This window comes from Oncorhynchus masou, chromosome 23 (genome assembly GCF_036934945.1).
Source record: "Oncorhynchus masou masou isolate Uvic2021 chromosome 23, UVic_Omas_1.1, whole genome shotgun sequence".
Taxonomy (NCBI): domain Eukaryota; kingdom Metazoa; phylum Chordata; class Actinopteri; order Salmoniformes; family Salmonidae; genus Oncorhynchus; species Oncorhynchus masou.
In genome coordinates, this window is record NC_088234.1 from 60858629 (window position 1) to 60874195 (window position 15567).

A 15567-nucleotide genomic window follows, 5' to 3' on the forward strand; every position below is an offset into this window, starting at 1 on the left:
CCCAAAATAACACATCAATATTTATAGGGAAATACTGTATGACATGGACACACCACCCAAAATAACAAATCAATATTTATAGGGAAATACTGTGTGGCATGCACACACCACCCAAAATAACAAATCAATATTTATAGGGAAATACTGTATGACATGCACACACCACCCAAAATAACAAATCAATATTTATAGGGAAATACTGTATGACATGCACACACCACCCAAAATAACAAATCAATATTTATAGGGAAATACTGTATGGCATGCACACACCACCCAAAATAACAAATCAATATGCATAGGAAAATACTGTATGACATGCACACACCACCCAAAATAACAAATCAATATGCATAGGAAAATACTGTATGACATGCACACACCACCCAAAATAAGAAATCAATATGCATAGGAAAATACTGTATGACATGCACACACCACCCAAAATAAGAAATCAATATTTATAGGGAAATACTGTATGACATGCACACACCACCCAAAATAATAAATCAATATTTATAGGGAAATACTGTATGACATGCACACACCACCCAAAATAACAAATCAATATTTATAGGGAAATACTGTATGACATGCACACACCACCCAAAATAACAAATCAATATTTATAGGGAAATACTGTATGACATGCAAACACCACCCAAAATAACAAATCAATATTTATAGGGAAATACTGTATGACATGCACACACCACCCAAAATAACAAATCAATATTTATAGGGAAATACTGTATGACATGCACACACCACCCAAAATAACAAATCAATATTTATAGGGAAATACTGTATGGCATGCACACACCACCCAAAATAACAAATCAATATTTATAGGGAAATACTGTATGACATGCAAACACCACCCAAAATAACAAATCAATATGCATAGGAAAATACTGTATGACATGCACACACCACCCAAAATAACAAATCAATATTTATAGGGAAATACTGTGTGGCATGCACACACCACCCAAAATAACAAATCAATATTTATAGGGAAATACTGTATGGCATGCACACACCACCCAAAATAACAAATCAATATGCATAGGAAAATACTGTATGACATGCACACACCACCCAAAATAACAAATCAATATGCATAGGAAAATACTGTATGACATGCACACACCACCCAAAATAAGAAATCAATATGCATAGGAAAATACTGTATGACATGCACACACCACCCAAAATAATAAATCAATATTTATAGGGAAATACTGTGTGGCATGCACACACCACCCAAAATAACAAATCAATATTTATAGGGAAATACTGTATGACATGGACACACCACCCAAAATAACAAATCAATATTTATAGGGAAATACTGTATGACATGCACACACCACCCAAAATAACAAATCAATATGCATAGGGAAATACTGTATGACATGCACACACCACCCAAAATAACAAATCAATATTTATAGGGAAATACTGTATGACATGCACACACCACCCAAAATAACAAATCAATATTTATAGGGAAATACTGTATGACATGCACACACCACCCAAAATAACAAATCAATATTTATATGGAAATACTGTATGACATGCACACACCACCCAAAATAACAAATCAATATTTATAGGGAAATACTGTATGACATGCAAACACCACCCAAAATAACAAATCAATATTTATAGGGAAATACTGTATGACATGCACACACCACCCAAAATAAAAAATCAATATTTATAGGGAAATACTGTATGACATGCACACACCACCCAAAATAACAAATCAATATTTATAGGGAAATACTGTATGACATGCACACACCACCCAAAATAACAAATCAATATTTATAGGGAAATACTGTATGACATGCACACACCACCCAAAATAACAAATCAATATGCATAGGGAAATACTGTATGAAATGCACACACCACCCAAAACAACAAATCAATATTTATAGGGAAATACTGTATGACATGCACACACCACCCAAAATAACAAATCAATATGCATAGGGATGTACTGTATGACATGCACACACCACCCAAAATAACAAATCAGGAAAGACAAAGGGTAGCATGAGTAAAGTTCACTTTTTGCATCAGTCTTTGTTGTCTCTTTTGGGTTCTCTGTTTCAGGGACCTTCTGTATACTGACTTTAGCCCAATTGATATAGCTTAAACTACCATCTAAACCTCTCTGTCTTGTAATCCCAGGCAAGGCCTAAAGGCGAGGGTCTAACTCCGTACCAGGGGAAGAAGAGATGTTTTGGAGAGTACAAATGTCCCAAGTGTAAGAGGAAGTGGATGAGTGGCAACTCCTGGGCCAACATGGGACAAGAATGTATCAAGTGCCACATCAACGTCTACCCACACAAGCAGGTAGGACAACATGTGTGTGTGCGTGTTTGTGTATTTGTGCATGTTTCTGTGCCTGCATTTATGTGCGTGTGTGTGTGCGCTCGTGAGATCTGTGTATGTGTGTGTGTGTTTGTGATAGAATTCCAAAATTGTGTAGCTGGTCTGCACTCAAAAAAAAGATTCAAGGTTTCTTTTTAATATTTATTTCATTCAGGGGTAGGTTGATCTTGTATGTTGTGACGAAATACGCAGTGTGTTCTTAATCATTATTACAACACACTCAGAATATGGTTTTGATGCTACGCCACCTCAACCTCTGTAGTTAGGGTTTGGAAGGGAGAGCATGTAAATTGAGGCAGTGGGCTCTGGTCAAAAGTAGTGCACTATATAGGGAGTGGGTGCTATTTGGGACACAATTGTCACTGCTTACAGTTTCTAGGCTGTTCCCAACTTGCCAGATTAAAATAGAGTAAAATAAAGAGTGCTTCAGAGTGCGAGTGCTGATCTAGGATCAGTTTGCATTTTAGATCACAATGATTAAGATTATTTGGACAGGGGGGACCTGATCCTAGATCCTACAGTACTCTGAGACACTTTGTGAATATGGGCCCAGAGCTCTGTCACTTGTAAATTATTCATCTCAACAGGAATACATTCCAAGAAATTGTTTAACTATTCTCAACAAAAATATAAATCCAACATGTAAAGTGTTGGTCACATGTTTCATGAGCTGAAATCAAACATTGCATACATCATTCTATTCTGCCAGTACAGCGTATAACCAGCCGGCTGTATGTTGATAATGTCGTCGTTCAGCCTCGAGTCCATGAAGCATAAAATATTACACTTTTAATGTCGCGTTGGTAGTTTAATCGTCCGCGTAGGTCATCAATTTTATTCTCCAAAGATTACACGTTTGCTAGCAGAATGGAAGGCAGTGGGGGTTTATTCGATCTCCTATGAATTCTCAGAAGGCAGCCCACCCTCTGGCCCCTTTTTCTCTGCCTTCTCTTTACGCAAATCATGGGGATCTGGGCCTGTTCCCGAGAAAGCAGTCAGACTAGTCAGGCTCGTTAATGCAACAAAAAAGATTCTGCCAGTCCGTGGTGAGTAATCGCAGTCCTGATGTCCAGGAGTTATTTTCAGTCATAAGAGATGGTTGGCAACATTATGTACAAAATAAGTTGAAAAAAATAAGTTACAAACAACGCAAATAAACAAACGAAAAAACACAATCGGTTGGGGGCACTTAAAACGTCTGCCTTCCTCTTCTGATATTAAAGGGCAACCTGGGATTGCATTTCTCCAGCCCCATCCCACCAAGTGGCGAGGTGACCACTTTGTTCTCAAATCGACATCTAGTCCCTACCCACAATTCTTGAACTTTTTGAGATCTGAGAGGGTTGGATAGCCCTGGTCAAAAGCAGTGCACTATATAGGGGATCGGATGTAATTTGCGATGATGACATAGTACAACTACCTAATCCTCTTTGATCTATGCAAGTGCATAGGCAATAGGGGCTAGGGGATAAGGCTTAGGGGCTAGGGGATAAGGCTTAGGGGCTAGGGGATAAGGCTTAGGGGCTAGGGGATAAGGCTTAGGGGCTAGGGGATAAGGCTTAGGGGCTAGGGGATAAGGCTTAGTGGCTAGGGGATAAGGCCAATGCAAACAAACGGCCACCACAATCTACAAAGGTGTCTGCATGGAGGGAGTCTCCTCCATGAATGTAGAAGAGGTCTATTTATCCTGGTACACACCTGGCCCAGCTGTTTCCCATGTAGCTGACGACCCTCCACAACTCCGCCCACCGGCATCCTAATAAGGAACGCCTCACGACGCCAGGACAGCGGAGTCAATCACCACCTTCCGGAGACACCTGAAACCCCACCTCTTCAAGGAATACCTAGGATAGGATAAGTAATCCTTCTCACCCCCCCCCTTAATGATTTAGATGCACTATCGTAAAGTGGCTGTTCCACTGGATGTCAGAAGGTGAATTCACCAATTTGTAAGTCGCTCTGGATAAGAGCGTCTGCTAAATGACTTAAATGTAAATGTAAATGCTTAGGGGCTAGGGGATAAGGCTTAGTGGCTAGGGGATAAGGCTTAGGGGCTAGGGGATAAGGCTTAGTGGCTAGGGGATAAGGCTTAGGGGCTAGGGCATAAGGCTTAGGGGATAGGGGATAAGGCTTAGGGGATAGGCCTTAGGGGATAGGGGATAGGCCTTAGGGGATAGGGGATAAGGCTTAGGGGATAGGCCTTAGGGGATAGGGCTTTGGGGATAGGCCTTAGGGGTTAGGAGTTGCTTGTTGCTTGTTGTTGTCACGACTTCCGCCAAAGTCGGTTCCTCTCCTTGCTCGGGCAGTGTTTGGCGATCGACATCACCGGTCTTCTAGCCATCGCCGATCCACCTATTACTTGACGTGCATTTAACCCTCTGTTCCCCCCCATGTCTGTGTGTGGAATTGTTTGTTGTAAAGTGTATGTGTACTCTGACTGGTTTGCAACGGGTTATTTCAACCCGTATTTTGTTGTTCTGGGTGCAGTTTGTGTTGCCTCATTAAACTGCTCCGGGTGTTACCCAGTTCTGTTCTTCTGCACCTGACTTCTTGCAGCCAGTCACACACCTCTTACAGTTGCTTTGGGTTTGGACGTGCAGCAATAATTTGCATGGCTCTTCATCCATTCTCCAATTGCATTGAAGGTTCTGCTATACTGTAGCTATGGTTACAGTCACAACAACAAAATAGACATTCAGATAACTAACTGTACGTCAATGATAGAATGCTTCAAGTAATATCAGGCGACTTCCCCAGATCAAACGGATGATGCGACAGTATCACGTCACCATGAAAGGGCAGCAGTCACAGTGATTATTCTTACCAAAACGGCAGAGAACAGTCTCTGTTCAATGGAACTAGCTGGTGGGAAAAGCATGCTCTTTTCCCTCTGTGTGTGTGTGTGTGTGTGTGTGTGTGTGTGTGTGTGTGTGTGTGTGTGTGTGTGTGTGTGTGTGTGTGTGTGTGTGTGTGTGTGTGTGTGTGTGTGTGTGCGCATGGTGTTGTGGCTAGAACCACACTTGCGGGCAAATTCCTCACATTTGCAATCTCACCCACTTCACATGTTTCACGATGTCAGCATTTGAGAATGGACAGCTAACCCCCACGTACTGTACAACACACACACACACACACACACACACACACACACACACACACACACACACACACACACACACACACACACACACACACACACACACACACACACACACACACACACACACACACACACACACACACACAACTTTGGTTTCTGATTCCCAGATATGCTTTACTGCAAGTCTTCATGTCCTCAACAGTTTCTGTTAGGTGCTGAGGCAAAAAAAAATATCCTGACCTGAGTCCTGACCTTCAGAATAGCATCAAATACTGTACTACATTAATGCCAGGCAGACCATTACAGTCCTACGAGTCAGAGGGAAACAATCAGATTAACAATCACAGATGATCTATAGTCTTTTATAACCTCAATCTGCTATATAGTCTTCTACAGTCTTCTATAGTCTTCTATAACCTATATCTGCTCTATAGTCTTCTACAGTCTTCTATAGTCCTCTATCTGTTCTATAGTCTTCTATAGTCTTCTATAACCTATATCTGCTCTATAGTCGTCTACAGTCTTCTATAGACCTCTATCTGTTCTATAGTCTTCTATAGTCTTCTATAACCTATATCTGCTCTATAGTCTTCTACAGTCTTCAAAAACCTCTATCTGCTCTATAGTCTTCTTTAACCTCTATCGGTTCTATAGTCTTCTGTAACCTCTATCTGCTCTATAGTCTTCTACAGTCTTTTATGACCTCTATCTGTTCTATAGTCTTCTATAACCTCTATCTGTTCTATAGTCCTCTATAGTCTTCTGCAGTCTTCTATAGTCCTCTATCTGTTCTATAGTCTTCTATAATCTTATATAACCTATATCTGCTCTATAGTCTTCTACAGTCTTCTAGATCCTCTATCTGTTCTATAGTCTTCTATAACCTCTATCTGCTCTATAGTATTTTATAACCTCTATCTGCTCTATAGTCTTCTATAACCTCTATCTGCTCTATAGTCTTCTACAGTCTTCTATAACCTCTATCTGTTCTATTGTATTCTATAGTCTTCTATAACCTTTATCTGCTCTATAGTCTTGTACAGTCTCCTAAATTCTCTATCTGTTCTAGCATCTTCTATAATCTTCTCGAACCTCCATCTGTTCTATAGTCTTCTAGATCCTCTATCTGTTCTATAGTATTCTATAACCTCTATCTGCTCTATAGTCTTCTAGAACCTCTACCTGTTCTATAGTCTTCTAGATCCTCTATCTGCTCTATAGTCTAAATTCTCTATCTGTTCTAGCATCTTCTATAATCTTCTCGAACCTCCATCTGTTCTATAGTCTTCTAGATCCTCTATCTGCTCTATAGTCTAAATTCTCTATCTGTTCTAGCATCTTCTATAATCTTCTCGAACCTCCATCTGTTCTATAGTCTTCTAGATCCTCTAGCTGTTCTATTATCTTCTATAGTCTTCTAGAACCTTATATCTGTTCCTTAGTCTTCTATAACCTCTATCTGTTCTATAGTCTTCTAGTTCCTCTGTGTTCTATAGTCTTCTAGAACCTCTACCTGTTCTATAGTCTTCTATAACCTCTATCTGTTCTATAGTCTAATAGAACCTCTTTCTGCTCTATAGTCTTCTAGATCCTCTATCTGTTCCATAGTCTTCTATAGTCTTCTAGAACCTCTATCTGTCCTATAGTCTTCTAGATCCTCTATCTGTTCTATAGTCTTCTAGATCCTCTATCTGCTCAATCATCGTCTATAGTTTTCTAGATACGCTATCTGCTCTATAGTCTTCTAGAACCTCTATCTGTTCTATAGTCTTCTAGAACCTCTATTTGTTCTATAGTCTTCTAGATTTGCCTCTATAGTTTTCACATTTCATGATTTTAAGACATGATTTCTATGGCCGGACAGAATCTCTGGAATGAAAAACATGTTTATGCATTAAATAAATATACAGTTCAACTGGACAGATTCAGTCCTTCATTCTAAAACCCAAGATGTTTAAATACCAGATCCTTTCTCCTATGAAACATATACTTTTAGTCATCAAGTACTGTATATCATATTTTGGAAGCCAAACCTAACATTGTGGGTATGCTTGATATGTATTTCATGTTGTTATCAGTTAGTTTTTAAACTAGTGGCAGACAGTCAAGGTGAAGGTTGGCTGCATTGTCTCCTTGAGCTGGTCCTTGGCAACCTGGGCCCGTATTTATAAAGCGTCTCAGAGTAGGAATGCTGATCTAGGATCAGGTCCGCTCTGTCCATATAATCTTAATCATTGTGATCTAAAAAGCAAAGCTGACTTTAGATCAGAGATGCTTTATGAATACGAGCTCTGGTTTTGACAAGTTAAAGAATAAGTCTGGGACCATCTGTCTGGAAACAATAACAGTATTATAAAATAAACTCTGTAAGAACAATGGGTGGGAAAGTAAATGATTGCAGAGTAAAATGTATGTGATTGACATCCAACAAACCGTTGGCGCTGAACGATACCCTCTGTTGTCCTCCATAGCCTTTCCAAGAAAGCGATTATTCTCTGTGGTGTAGCTGGTATTTTAATGCAGGTTTGTATCAGCAAACATGTGCCTTGGACCTCTTTCTGTAATTATACTGTGTGCCGTGTTAGAGAGAGAGTCTATGTTCCAAATGGCGTCCATAAGGCTCTGATCAACAGTAGTGCACTACATAAGGAACAGGGTACCATTTTGGACACAGCCTCTGTAATTATATTGTGTGAGTGAGAGAGAGGGGGAGATCTGTTAAGGTTGTTTGCCACAGCTCTGAAACCAATAACACAAAGTACACTGACTCCAGGTCTGAAAACATTCAGGGTCTGTTCTTGTGGCCAAATCACTGTGAATGTGGGATACAACAGAGCTGGTTTGAGTAGTACCCAAGCAATCTGCTGGCAAATAGAAGGCTTGGTATGTGTGTGTGTTGAATTGTCAGTGTGTGGTTAGCACCCAATTTAGAACAGAGGTTAACTCTGTTCCCCTGCCATGTTAGCACCATAGCAAACACTTTAGTATAACAAACTGTTTCTATAGTGTGTATACTTGTATGTGATGACTCTCATCTCTCTTTCTCTATCTCCCTCCCTCTCTCTCATCCCTCTTTCTCTACCCTCTCTCCCCCTTTCTCTTTCCCTCTCCATCTTCCTACTTCCCTCTCATTCTTCTATCCCCCCTCCCTCCCTTAGCGTCCATTGGAGAAGCCTGATGGCCTGGACGTCTCAGACCAGAGTAAGGAGCACCCTCAGCACCTGTGTGAGAAATGCAAAGTCCTGGGCTACTACTGCCGACGAGTGCAATAATACCATACTAACCTGAACCCTCCAATTTCCTCAAAAAGAGAGGAACCATTTCATGTCCCTCGTCTCCTCCTCCGTCAGAGGGAAACCGAGCAACCCTCCTGTACTGCCTTCCCATTTTCCTCTTCCCGCTCCTGGGAAAGAGCGGAATCTCACTGTCCTCACCAATACTGCCTCCCTTGCCTCCCCTCCTTCTCATCCTTTCTCACCCTCCCTCCCTCTCCACATCACCTCCCATCACCTCTCCCTCCCCTCTCCCCATCACCTTTCCCTCCCCTCTCTCCATCACCTCTGCCTCCCCTCTCCCCATCACCTCTCCCTCCCCTCTCCCCATCACCTTTCCCTCCCCTCTCCCCATCACCTCTCCCTCCCCTCTCCCCATCACCTCTCCCTCCCCTCCATCACCTCTACCTCCCCATCACCTCTCCCTCCCCTCTCTCCTCCATCACCTCTACCTCCCCTCTCCCCATCACCTCTCCTTCCCCTCTCTCCTCCATCACCTCTACCTCCCCTCTCCCCATCACCACTCCCTCCATCACCTCTCCCTCCCCTCTCCCCTCCATCATCTCTCCCTCCACTCTCCCCCATCACCTCTCCCTCCACTCTCCCCCATCTCCCTCATCAACTCTATCTCCCCTATCACCTCCCCCTTCCCTATCACCTCTACCCCCCCATCTCCTCTCCCTCCCCTCTCTCCATCAACTCTCCCTCCCTTCTCTCTCCCCATCACCTCTCCCTCCCCATCACCTCTCCCTCCCTTCTCTCTCCACATCACCTCTCCCTCCCTTCTCTCTCCACATCACCTCTCTCTCCCATCCCCCTCCCCCATCACCTCCCATCTCTGAATTAGCTGGTAAACCTTATTTTGCAGAGGTTTGTCACTAAGCACAATTCCTGTCCTTTTCCGAATGTCAAGGGTATGGGAGAAACTGATCGAAGAACTGTGCAAGGATAATCCTCAGCCCTGACAGGGCCTTGTGGCCTTGTGTACCCAGCCTAAAAACCATCTAACGGACGTCCAATGTGTGTATAATATGATATTGTTGTTACTGACAGTATTGCCCACATCTTGGGGTTTTATTCCCTCACTTTGGGAGTCTGTTGGTTTTGTGTTTACAGAAGAGTTCTGCCTTCATTTTCCCTGTCAAGTGAAGTGTGTGGGGAGCATTAAAACAGACAGAGACAGGCCTTCTTGTGATTCTAATGTAACTATCGTCATGGGCTCAAGTCGGGGTCAAGGGGTCAATGTCGGGGGCAATGTCTGGGTCAAAGGTAAACTTATACATGAATAACTGTGAATGAATTATGAATTGATTATTGATTGATTAACTGAGGGATACCGTACCAAACATCCCTGGCTTACATGTTACATGTGGCGTATTTATTATTTCTCGTCTGTTCGTCTGTTGTGCAATTTTTTATTGATTTAAACTGGGACATATATATATATATATGTATATATATATGTGTGTATGTGTATACTATATGTATGTGTGTATGTGTATACTATATGTATGTGTGTATGTGTATACTATATGTATGTGTGTATGTGTATACTATATGTATGTGTGTATGTTTGTATATCAAAGTATTATTGTGTAACTGCTTCCACTTGTCTTTAGAAACGGCTGTAGGTTGAGAGAGAGTCGTTCTTCGTTTAGGTGTAGTACAGTGATAATAACGTTGATGTTTCGTATTAAACAAGCTGTGCGTTTACATCGGCAATGAAAGTCGGGTTTAGGTATTCATCGAATTGACAAGATTTTAACATTTGCCTGTCAAAAGGCAACTATGCAATAACAGCAGTTTCTGTGATGATAAAGGCTGGATATCTAGTTTCTCTTAGCCAATATCCCCTTTATATTTAGACTCTTAAGTATTAGGTTCAATCTATCGGCAATGCTGTAGTCTTTTTTCCCTACCTAATTTGACAGTTTACTTCCAAACAATCATTTTATTTTTGTAATTCTGTCCTGCACTGTCTGTATGCAACCAATATTCTTATTAAGGACTCGACTTCAGCATTGTTATTTCTGGCGAGTATTTACAACTAATCTATTTGGTGTGGGATGCCGATAGATTGACATAGTTGATTAGAACTGGTATTTCAAATGGTATATAGAGAAGTACTCATTATACATTTCAAAGTGGTTTTATAATATCCCTATTGCAATTGAACATTTTTGCAATCTTTTGTAGGACACACAACTGACCAGTAGAGCTGTTGCAATCTTGTAACGCTACTTCAAGACAGATTGACCTAGAAATATAACAGTGAATCTTACTAATATCTGTTTCCAGGGGGTTTAACCCCTTCATAATGTGTCAAACAGGTGACAGCAGTAAATTATGTCTGGAGAAAGAGAGATGAGGGATGGAGGTAAGATTACTATAATGGTTGGTAAATGAGAAAGAAGTAGAGAAATGTTGTCTTGTAACAAAATGGACATTTTGTATTTTATCAGAGGACGTTTTGTAAGTGTGGTGATGGATTAAGTTTATGTTTCTGTGTGTTTGATTCCACATGCTATCATGATTTAAACGTTAAATCGTGTCTTTAATAGAAGAGACGTAACTAACCATTACCTCTGTTTACAAAGATATAGGTCTATACTTTCAACTTTATAGTTGGAGGACCTAGAGTGAAGAATATTTTTCATTCAACATTTTGTAACAGTGGGTATAGTTGTATCTTAGCAATGAAGGCTATTGACACTTTGGGAACTTTGTTATTTTGTGAGTATAGTTGGAGAGAAGTTTGCTACCACTTTTCAAAGCGGTATATTTTTCAAATCACACACATTGGCTTCTCCAATATTTAGAATGTGTTTAATGGCTCTATAAAGGTTGAATTCGTAGCTGTATATTTTATATTATCCGAAAAGTACTAGTGCCTTGTAAAAAGAGAATAATTATTTTGAAAAATTGGAAGGAAAGTGAATAAAGAGGAGAGTTGAACTTAGTTTGGAGGTGTAATTAACTCGTGGCGAGATGTAACTGCTAGGTGTTTTGCCAAGTCTGATGCCGGTTCAAGATGTGAATACATATGGGAAAACAATACTATTACCCATTAGCAATGAGAACTGGCTAATGTTTTCCTCGACACCATTTTGTTGAGTTTGGACGCAGTAACTAAAGCATCTGGCAAAAACACACACACTGTAGTCAGTCTGTCATGGAATCAACAACAATGTTATTTTGTAGTCAGTACACTAATGTGTATGAGGTTTGCACTAAAAGCTGTAGACCTCATCCTCGTTCTTTTAACTTTAGCCGGGATTCAATACAATCGCGGGTTATATGGTTTGTGGCTTTTAAAGGGCATTTCCGATTGAGTCGACATATGCAGCGTTTATTGTGAATGGGATCTCCGCGAACAAGGGAACATTGCCTTTTAAAAGCTGCAATGCCTATAACCCACGATCGGATTGAATCCCAGCCTTTCGCTTTTTGAGATAGTCTGTTTATGACTCATTGATTGATTCAACGCACACAAGTATGAGCTTGGTTTGTAATCTTTCATTCAATGTGTGGATACAGAACAATACATTAAGCATAATTTGTTACAACTTGGACCATCACACTCAGTTAGTGTTAGTTACATGTATGTGGGGAGGTGAAGCCTGGTTCCAGATTTGTTGGTGCTTTCTTGCCAACCCCTATAGTCATTGGCACAGCACAATGACATCTGGAACAAGGTTACAGGACAGTAGCCTACTCATTAAATATTAGACTAGAAATCAAATCAAATCAAATGTTATTAGTCACATGCGCTAAATACAGTTAAATGCTTACTTTACAAGCCCCTCACCAACATTGCAGTTTAACAAATACGAATAAGAAATAAAAGTAACAAGTAATTAAAGAGCAGCAGTAAAATAACAATAGCGAGACTATATACAGGGGGGTACCGGTACAGAGTCAATGTGCGGGGGCACCAGTTAGTTGAGGTAATATGTACATGTAGTTAGAGGTATATATAGTATACATGTAGTTATAGGTATATAGAGGTATATATAGTGGTTGGGAGATGTCGCATAGCCATTCTATGGATATTTTATTATTATCATCTGAACAAAAAGGGGCTTGGAAGGAAAGAATAGTCGACCATATTTGATGTGAATCGTGTATTGATACACAGGGGTTTCATTCATTGATTACAGGTCATAGTAGATTATTATTTTCTCCCCACATAACGTTGGGATCAATTCTATATTTTCACTACAACTGAGCAGAACACTGCTGCTATCCAAACATGACCATATATTCTGGTCTAGGCTTTATTCACCTCACAACAGCAGTGTATAAGTACATGTTTCCATTAGCCCTTTCCATTAGCTTGGGTATTAGCCAACTAAACCAAAAGTGCTAATACCGATCAAAATCGATACACAGTAGGGTTATGAGTGCTCTGACTTTTAAGGAATACAATGATAAGAATATCCTTAAGAATATAAGAAATATCTAGAAGAATATAAGGAAAAAATCAGCGGAGATGTTTCTGGTCTGATTCCAACCAGACAAGTGTGTGAAGATGAAGCCATGTGTTTGAGATGGCATAATAAGAGCTACTGGAAGCCGTTAAAACATTGTGTTATACATTTTAAACATATATACAAATACTTTTTCAGATGTGGTTTTTTGTCCTGAATTTACATATACTTGACTTTTATAGATCATTTTCAGTATGGATTTGTTATTTTCTATGAAAGATGTGTATTTTGGAAAAAACTTTATAGATGTAACATTTTCTAAGCAATTTGCTAAAGAAAACAACCCAAGAGTTATTTTTCCCAGAAAAATATATTTAGCAAATGACTGTTTTATGTATATATTAGATGGCCATCATCTGAATTGTTATGCAGCTTTGAAGCTTTCTATGTGAAAAAGGGCCTATATAAAGCTTTGAGCTTTTCATTGATGTTTTACAATGATCTGAGGGGTTTATCCTACAGAAATATTTATGGAAAGAGTTTTTACAACACTTTTTTTGTATAAAATACGCAACAAAGTTATACTAAGAAGGAAATATTGATGTCTACATAGAATACTATTAAAAAAAGTTGGTACATAATTATTAATACCCTTTACTCAATGATAAGCCATTTTGTTTTTTATGTGTTTTGTTTTGTGTTTAGAAATGTTATCATCAGTATTAAATAACCCAGAATGATACCCAAGTGCTTTAACTAATATGCCTATGAGTTGCCATTTGTGTCCTTTGAGTAGCATGCATTCATGTTTTATTATGAGTTTTACCGTATTAAGGAAATGGCAGACATAATTACCAATGTTTTGTTAATCAAGTTCTATATAATTGATTAAGATCTTACTAGGTTACGCAATAATACTGTTGACATGCAGAATACATCTTTTTGTTCTATCTTAGTGACTGATGCTCTCCACTGTATATGCACATTCAACTGTGAGTTGTAGTTTGCTCAAAGCAGCTACAAGGCACTTCTCTGAAATGTTATCTTTTTAGTCATAGTTTAGTACAGAGAGTGTAATTTACTTCTGTTAAGCAAGTGTGTGAGACAAAACACTATTGTAGAATTTGCATGTGCATGTGTTTTGCTTTTAAATGGAAAAATAAGTATTACTTTATGCAATGTATTTCATTTTAGCACAGTAACGTAGTTGGGCTACATTGTACGTGCACCAAATGGCACCCTATTCCCTTTATAGTGCACTACTTTCGACCAGGGCCCACAGAGGGCTCTGATCAAAAGCAATACACTGTGGAGGAAATAGGGTTCCATTTGGGACAAACAGTAGTCTCTTAGCATTCTCAACAACTTCTAATTGATTGTTACTAGTCATACAAATGTATAATTGACCGATAGTGTATACCAATTAGTATACCAATTAATACATACTGACTGAATGTGCTGTTTTAACACTTACGTGGTCAATTAGACGTTGTTTTGTTCTTTGATGTCTGTAACATTTTGAGATTGTAACGCTATAGTTGAATTGGTGTGAGTGAGTTAGGATGATGACTGGGAGGTTGTTGTGGAAACAGAAAAGAACAGATCTGTTGCATCACGTCCATGAAACGGCATTCCAAAATGTGCCTTATTTGTTAGTTAGGAAAACAAAAAACGACTTTAGTGCTTTAGTACTATTAGGTGTTGTGATGAATAAAATAAATGTTGAATTGAAAATATTTGGATTGTGTTATTTCGGTGCATTGGTAAATGTTTACTATTCCTTCCTAGGTAGGGGTTCAACCAACTGGAACACCTACACACAATTGTGTACTGTGCCTTGCCCTCTGATGAGCTACATAGAATTGAACCATATTGCTTAAATACACCTTTCCAATCCACTCAGATCTAAACAGGGATAAGGACTAGGGGCTACAATACAGAAGAATAAAACTTTATCTATATGTTACAGCGACGAGAAATTAGATCACACACAACACACCAGTTGTTTCTGGACGTGGCCTAAATGTACTGTACATTTCCTTCAGTATTTAAAGTACATCTGCAGGTTTTTCTCCCTGACATAAGACTGAGCGGAGCGTATTGATTGTGATGTGAATGATTGGTCCATTAAACCAGGCAAGCTCAAGAAAGCACAGATAAAGTATGTTAAATGATCTCAAATCATATTTGAACCCAGGTCTCCACTGCAGAGGGTCGCTGGTTGTGTAATGGAGAAAGGAGAATGATGCCTCAGAGAGCTGTTGTCACTCTGAGCGGTGACAGAGTTCCTATTCTAGTTCAGACTAATTTAGTACTGGAAAGACCAGGGAGACACAGAGGTAGGAAAAGTGAC

At 39.7% G+C, this 15567-nt stretch overlaps 1 protein-coding gene across 1 annotated transcript in view; it reads left to right on the top strand.

Moving 5' to 3' along the window:
* zcchc24 (zinc finger, CCHC domain containing 24) overlaps positions 1-14948 on the top strand; it is a 99185-nt gene extending 84237 nt beyond the window's left edge. Inside the window, exons 3-4 of the mRNA XM_064932724.1 lie at positions 2209-2373; positions 8671-14948. Of these exons, the coding sequence (XP_064788796.1) occupies positions 2209-2373; positions 8671-8784 (279 nt within the window). The 3' untranslated portion in view covers positions 8785-14948. The remainder of the gene's footprint in view (positions 1-2208; positions 2374-8670) is intronic.
* The last annotated feature ends 619 nt before the right edge of the window (positions 14949-15567 follow it).